The sequence below is a fragment of the Euprymna scolopes genome, chromosome 2 (assembly GCF_053919585.1).
Source record: "Euprymna scolopes isolate OS-2025 chromosome 2, ASM5391958v1, whole genome shotgun sequence".
NCBI classification, from domain to species: Eukaryota; Metazoa; Mollusca; class Cephalopoda; order Sepiida; family Sepiolidae; genus Euprymna; species Euprymna scolopes.
Genome location: NC_136483.1, coordinates 169720741 through 169728439, shown reverse-complemented (window position 1 = coordinate 169728439; position 7699 = coordinate 169720741). Strand labels below are relative to the sequence as shown.

The 7699-nt window shown below is 35.3% G+C and overlaps 1 protein-coding gene across 1 annotated transcript; it reads left to right on the top strand.

The window, feature by feature from the left end:
• The first annotated feature begins 217 nt into the window (after window positions 1–217).
• Window positions 218–715, top strand: LOC145240981 (uncharacterized). Its single transcript, XM_080104002.1, has one exon. The coding sequence runs from the start codon at window positions 218–220 to the stop codon at window positions 713–715; it is 498 nt and encodes a 165-aa protein (XP_079960128.1).
• Window positions 716–7699: the final 6984 nt, after the last annotated feature.

Here is a 7699-nt window from a genome sequence, read left to right as displayed (position 1 = left end):
AAAACTCTAGTATTGAATTTCCGATAGGTTGCCCTTCATTAATTGTGTGAACTTCGACATTGTTTGAACATTCGCTGTCAGCAACGTCTCCCGCATATCCATCGGCGATCACACACTGAAGGTGAGGAACGACTTCACATATCGAGGTTCCATTATTTCCAACAACCTCTCACTGGACGTTGAGCTAAACACTCGCACTGGGAAAGCAGCAACAGCTATGGCCCGCCTGACAAACAGAGCGTGGAGTAATAACATGCTGACCATAAACACAAAGATGAGGATATATCAAACCTGTGTCCTCAGCATCTTACTCTACTGCAGTGAGACATGGACCCTCTACATGCATCAAGAGCGAAGACTAAATACCTTCCATCTGCGCAATCTAAGAAAGATCTTAAGCATTACATGGCAAGACCGCGTTCCGAACAAAGACGTTCTTGGCAAAGCACATCTTCCAAACATGTTTGCCCTCCTCTCCCAGAGACGTCTGCTCTGGCTAGGCCACGTCGTTCGCATACAGGATGGCCGAGTCCTCAAAGACATCCTGCATGACGAGCTCTTAGCCGGCAATAAACCAATCGGTAGACCAGTTCTCAGATGTAAGAATGTGTGCAAAAGGGACTTAAAATCCGGCAACATCAACCCTGTTGATCTTGAATCCTATGCTGTAGACAGTGATTCATGGAGGATCAAAGTCCAGAAATGTGCCGATTGAGCGAGGAGAGGAGAGATGAACAGTAGTAGGAGAGGAGAGGCAGGTAAAAAGGACAGCATAAGCAGAGCATGACGGAGGGTACCACACGGGAATCTGCTGCTCCGGCATCGGTCTGCTCCGTCACAACAACAGCTGCCACCACTCAACATAACAACCTTCAGGCGCGATTCTCCATCGTTTATGTAGACGGGAGGACGCCAACAATGTATATATATATATATATATATATATATATATATATATATATATATATATATATATATATATATATATTAGAATTGTTAATAAATATCTTGAATTATGGAGAAGTTCGGTTGGCAGTTTGTCGTTTTTGGACAAAATTAGATTTTCCAGATATGTTGCAATCATTCATGAACGTAGCCTTTCTAGGTTCTCGTTAAAAATCAAAAGAATTTGCAACACTGAATCTTCAAAAAATATGGTTGCTCGTCGAACCCTAGTATTACTCAGAACGTCCTAAATCTTTCTTCCGCGCAGTTGTCTGAGCTTGAATTTAACATTCTTTCGCATGGCTTGGACTTTTGTATTCTTCCCATACCCCCAAAGCGTGAAGAGATATATGCCGAATTTGAAGTCTTCTTTGCTCAAATAAAAAGACTTCCTCCTGTTTCTGACTCTATGGTCAGTGATATTAAGGCGAAACTTAATGACGTTGCACATTCTTATGCTGGCACGCCTATTTCGTTTTGTGAAGCAAAATGGCGAAGTGAACATTATCGTACAATTAAAGCACTTCGTCATAATAAATCTTTAGTCATCACAAAACCCGATAAAGGTTCTAGCGTAGTCATAATGGATCATCAGGATTACGTCAATAAAATGATGACCATCCTGGGGGACACCTAAATTTGTTAAATTAGGTCCGGTAGATACTCATGATTCTACTATTTCTATCGAGACCAAGTTCCAGAAGCAACTTGTCAAATGGGTTAAAAGTGGTGTTCTTTCCACTTCCATTTCTAATTTATTTCGTCCCAGGGGTTCCATCCGCCCCCGATTGTATGGTTTGCCTAAGAGCCATAAAGAGGGGGTACCGTTGAGACCCATACTATCGATGATTGGGTCCTGTCAACATAATTTAGCAAAATGGTTGACAAGTATTTTATAACCTGTTTTGGAACGTTTCAGTTCATTTTGCATTAAAGACTCTTTTAGCTTTGCTAACTTACACTCATTCAAATAAATTTATGTGTTCCTTTGATATTTCTAGTCTTTTTACATGCATTCCTTTGTTAGAGTCGATTAATATTTGTGCTGACGCCTTATATCGAAGTAAACTTCAGACTCCTCCAATTGCAGAAAATATTTTTGTAGAATTGATGAAGTTCGCCACTATGTCAGTAGAATTTAGTTTTAACGATGTTATGTACAGACAGACAGATGGTGTGGCCATGGGTTCCCCATTGGGACCAGCGTTGGCTAATATTTTTGTGGGTTTTCATGAACAGGATCTATTGTCTGGTTTCCATAAACCAGACATTTATTTTCGTTACGTTGATGACACATTTTGCTTATTTGACAACGAGACGAATGCGGATGCTTTTTTTGTGTCTCTTAATAACGTTCATCCAGCCCTTAAGTTTACGGTAGATAAGGAAACGAATTCTACTCTTCCGTTCTTAGATGTACTTGTGTCTAAGACATCTTCGTGTTTTCTTACTTCGGTTTATCGTAAACCAACCTTTACGGGTCTCTATACTCGTTGGGACTCTTTTTGCCCTATAAATCCAAAATATAATTTGATTAAGACATTAACACATAGGGCCTTGATGATTTGTTCCAGGGTTAATCTGGATGATGAGTTGAAATTTATTACAAGGACCTTCTGTAATAATGGTTACCCATTGGATATTGTTAAAACTGTTATTAATAAGAAGGTTTCCAATTTCTATAAACTTAAAGTAATTACGGTTAATAGATGTCCTGTCTACCTACGTTTACCTTGGCTGGGCAACATTAGTGACCGTTTTGCCAAACAAATTTCTGTGTCTGTACAACGGTGTTATTTTGCATCTAATCCTCGTGTTATTTTTTCAACCAGGCCTATGTTGCCGTCTATTCGCAAAGATGTTCTCCCCCCCCACCATAATAATTCTCTTATTTATTTATTTAAATGTATTTGCAGTGCGCACTATGTTGGGCGAACATCACAAAGATTAGATTTTCGTTTGAAACAGCATGTGCCTTCGAAAATTCGTTGTACAAATTTCTCGCCGTCGGATGTTTTGAATAATACGTATGGTTCTGCGATTTGCGACCACCTTATAAATAACCGTGCGTGTGCCACGAATTTCAGTGTCGACATGTTCACTATTTTGAGCAGGTCGCACTCTCCATATCATTTAAAAATTCTAGAGACTATTTATATTAAGTCGATGAGACCTTCTTTTTGCAAGCAAAAAGAAAATCTTCTCGGACTTAATTTGGTCTCTATGTAATTTTGTTTCCCCTGTTTATTTTTGATATTTTTTTCTCCTTTCCCTTGCCATATTCATGACTTTATTTATTTATTTTTAATCGTATTGTCCTCGATTTGGCTCTGTTGAGCGAGGATCGAAACCGGGTTAGCTGGCCTTTATTTTCATTTTTTATTTTTTAAATAATCATTATGTATATTGGTCTATATGTAGCCATCATATATATATATATATATATATATATATATATATATATATATATATATATATATTTCACATACACACAGAAACGTTCACTTAATATATATATATATATATATATATATATATATATATATATAAGTGAACGTGTCTGTGTGTCTGTATGTGTGTCCGTGTACATTTCCCTACGCAATAACTCTGTCAATTTTTAGTCTACAGACTAGAAATTTGATATACGGGGTACTGAGATTTGGAAAAATTGACCTGATCGGTTGTTGGCCAGAGATTTGGCGATTAAGGGGTCAAAGTTCAACGATTTGACCTCTAAGAACGCTACCAAACTCCTCCGACAATTTTGGGTCTACGCACTTGAAATTTTAGATATAGGTTCCTTGGACTAACTTAATAACTTTATTTGAGCCCAAAGCAATAAATTTTAAGGGGTCATAATAGGGGTCAAAGTTAAAAAAAAATGACCTCTGCGGTCTCTTCTAAATTACTCTGGTCTAAATATTTGAAATTTTACATAAAGGGTATTCAGAAATTGGGCAAGCTTTTTCATCAGTTTGGGTCGAAAATTTTTAATTACCAATATATAAATGTATGTATGCATGTCTGTTTGCCTGTCTGCCTTAAACTTTCAATAGAGGTGACGGATTTTACCAAAATTGGTATCGTTTAGAAGTTCAACCCTTCATACGACAGATATCGAACAATTGGCTAAAAACATTAATATCTTCCCCTTCAACTAGGCACTTTTCTACAGGGGGTCACTTTTTCGCCGATATTTTTTAAAGTTATTCTCTCCTTTAGATTGTCTAGCCTTAATTTTAAAAAGATGCCGCTTCCGGTTTGGCGGTGGTCGTAACAGCATAAACGTTAGTTTTTACCCCGTTCTTTTCCCCCTTTGCGGTACGGGTTCGAGACTGCCTTCCTACTACCACTTTTTTTTTTTTTTTTTTTTTGCTCAACATACACATTCAAACACCCGGGCAACGCCAGGCTTAAATGCTAGTATATTATATATTTGTAATATATATATGAAGAATATGTATATATCTATATATTTATGTGTGTGTCTATTGTTATATATGTGTGTATATATATAATATAATATATATATATATATATATATATATATATATATATATATATATATATATATATATATATATATATATATATATATATATATATATATATAGGAGACTTGGATCATTCCTCTGTAGACAATGTAGACAATTATCAGCTTTCAAGTCTTTATCAGTTGACTTCGTTTTTTCTTTTTATTGGGGATAAAATTCAAAGGTAGAAACCTAGTTCGATGAAAAAATAAAGAGGCTCCAACGTTTACTAATAATTTTTTAGCGTTTATCTTTGATTATTTATTCATTGCCGTTCGCTGATACAGAATTGTCAAAAGATTTGGACTCTAAAATTTTTTTATCAGCCAAATAAAGTAAATTAATTCCTAACAAAGAAAGAACAGTTTATCTCATGGACTGCGTTTCAGGAACCATAGGTGAATTCAAGTGCATAGTTTATTTTTATTTTTTTTTTTACCATTTCTTGCTGCAGTTTTTTAATCAACCTTAATTTGGCCCGAATCGAAAATGTGATACAGAAATCGAAAACAAGAAATGGTTTATTGCAATGCAAGTAGAGTGTAGACACACCCTTGTGCAACGGTTCCCTTACAGATGCATTATACTCCCCATCCCCAGTTAGCGGTTCAGAAGATAGAACATCTGCTAACTTTATATGCCTAGTCTCTATTGATGTTCTCCTCTATTCTCTCAAGATCAACTAGCCTCTGAACGAAACATATGTGAAAATGTGCATCCAAATAATGTTTGTATGAATAAATAAAAGAAATACATCAAATACCTAGATAGGGTACTGATACATAGACTATAATCTCATAATGATTCTTATATATTAATAGCAGTTCAGCCAGGCTTAGCTCGCGCCATATGTACTCGTCATAACTTTATGTGCATATGTAGATATATATATATATATATATATATATATATTAAAAAGTTGGACTCATATTCAGGTAACCTACATCTAAAATTTCAAATGTTTAGACCCAAAATTGACGGAGGAGTTGGATAGAGCCGGCAAAGGTCAACTCTTCCAACTTTGATCACTTGGCAATCGAATTTTCGCTCCAAAACTGATTAAAAAGCTTGCTGCATGTCTGAATACCCTTTATGTAAAATTTAAAACGTTTAGACCCAGAATTTTCTGAATAGTTTGCTAGAGACCACAAAGGTTAAATGAGTACAGCATATTCTTTTCATTGTTTTGACTCTCGAGTATATATACGGTATAGTTAGACACAATCAACCGTGAACCACATCACTCTACATAAAAAAACTGATAAGATACCGATGGATATATACCTGAGAAGCAAAACAAAGAAAATATGTTATCACATTCACGATCATCTCACCTGCTAAACTTCTAACTTAATTGAGAAAACTGTATCTATGGTCTCAAGTAATTTTCCTAGCTGATTCATGCACTGTACAGATGAGCTTGGTCAGTCGTTTAATAACTGCTGATCAGAAGATGAAAACAATGCCGCATTATGCGGAGAGCCACAAGCTGACCATTTGTTCATTGTTTACACTTGCGTAAAAAAACAGTTTTGACTGACCGCTTTCCGAGCACTCAATCCATTAAGATAATTGAATGTAGGGATTACAATGTATGACCAGACAATAATTGTATTGTGATGGACACTACGATGTTTAGACATGCACGAAGGATAAAGAGTGACTATTCTTGTTTTCTGTAGACTGATTGAATTAAACTGTTGTGGTCAGTTTGCACTCACACCTTACTGGCGCGAGGTTTCCGGTTGTCCATGCAGAAATGGTTGAAACTCATGTAATTGTAAATGCACACAAGTATTCTTAAATGCAAGCGTTTTAAGCCAACTGAAGAATTCTAACCACTTTTTTTTTTACTGCAGAACGGCAAAGCGGGTCAGTTATGCATCTCTTACAAAATAGAGAAAATAAACATTCGTACTTTCATATATCACCAAAAAATGGTCCACACATTTTCATCACAGTTTTCTGTAATTCCTTTTTATATTTATTTTTTAGAATAAAAAAATCTATAGAAACGAACACTGTATCTAAATATTTCTCTCATTTTTTATCTCTATCTATCTATCTATCTATCTACCTTCCTACTTATCTATCTATATACACACACACACACTTATATATAAATATATATATATATATATATATATATATATATATATACTCCAAGTTAAAGGTATTCAAGAGCGAAAACTCGTGAATAAAAACGAAGTTATTAAGAGTGCACAATAAAAAGAACAAAATATAATATTTTTATTTTTATATAGACAAATATTACATAGCCGCTACCCTGAACATATTAGTGTGTAAGACAATTGGTAAGTAAGGACCAAATGTCCTCGTCAGGCGACGTAATAAAATTGTTGTACAACTGAAAGCGTCGGGTGGAAGAATTAGATGCTTTGAGGTGCATAGAAACTTTATTAACTCGCCTGATGAGGACTTTTGGTCCTTACCGAACAATTATCTGAAATATTAGCATGTTCAGTGTAGCGACTATATATATATATATATATATATATATATATATATGTGTGTGTGTGTGTGTGTATGTATATATACTGTATACTCTGTCTTGTGTCTGTTATCTGCACCGAGGAAGGTTATCAGCAATACCAACCAAAATGTGGTTGGTTCTACACAAAGCCTTCACCACTATGAACAAATCAGCTTTGGATTTCCGAACAACTTAGTTGTTTTGGCGGAACCTCGTACGTCGAAACCGACGGAAGAGTCCATTATATATATATATATATATATATATATATATATATATATATATATATATATATATGTGTGTGTGTGTGTGTGTGTGTGTGTGTGTGTGTGTGTGTGTGTGTGAGTTTGTGGGGGTGCATGTTATAAGATATCAGAAACAGTTTTTTTTCATGGTAATTAACTGATGCTTCCTACAACAATATTAAGCGTACGTACCTGGAAAGAGAATAATATAGCTATTTTACTAGACAAGTCAATTCTATTCAGTTTATTTGGTAAAACATAACACGATTGTGGATCAATGCCAAAGGTAGGGAAAATGTAGTAAAAAAATTACAAACAAGGGGACACCTGTTTATATTTACCTTAAATTGTTGCGTTGTTGGTTCGTTTATTATTTTACTTGGAAGTCTATTCCAAAATCCAGGGATTCTGATTAAGAACGTACTACCCTCAACCGCTTACGCGCAAAATAGTTTTCCAACGTAAGTCTTACCACTATTGTT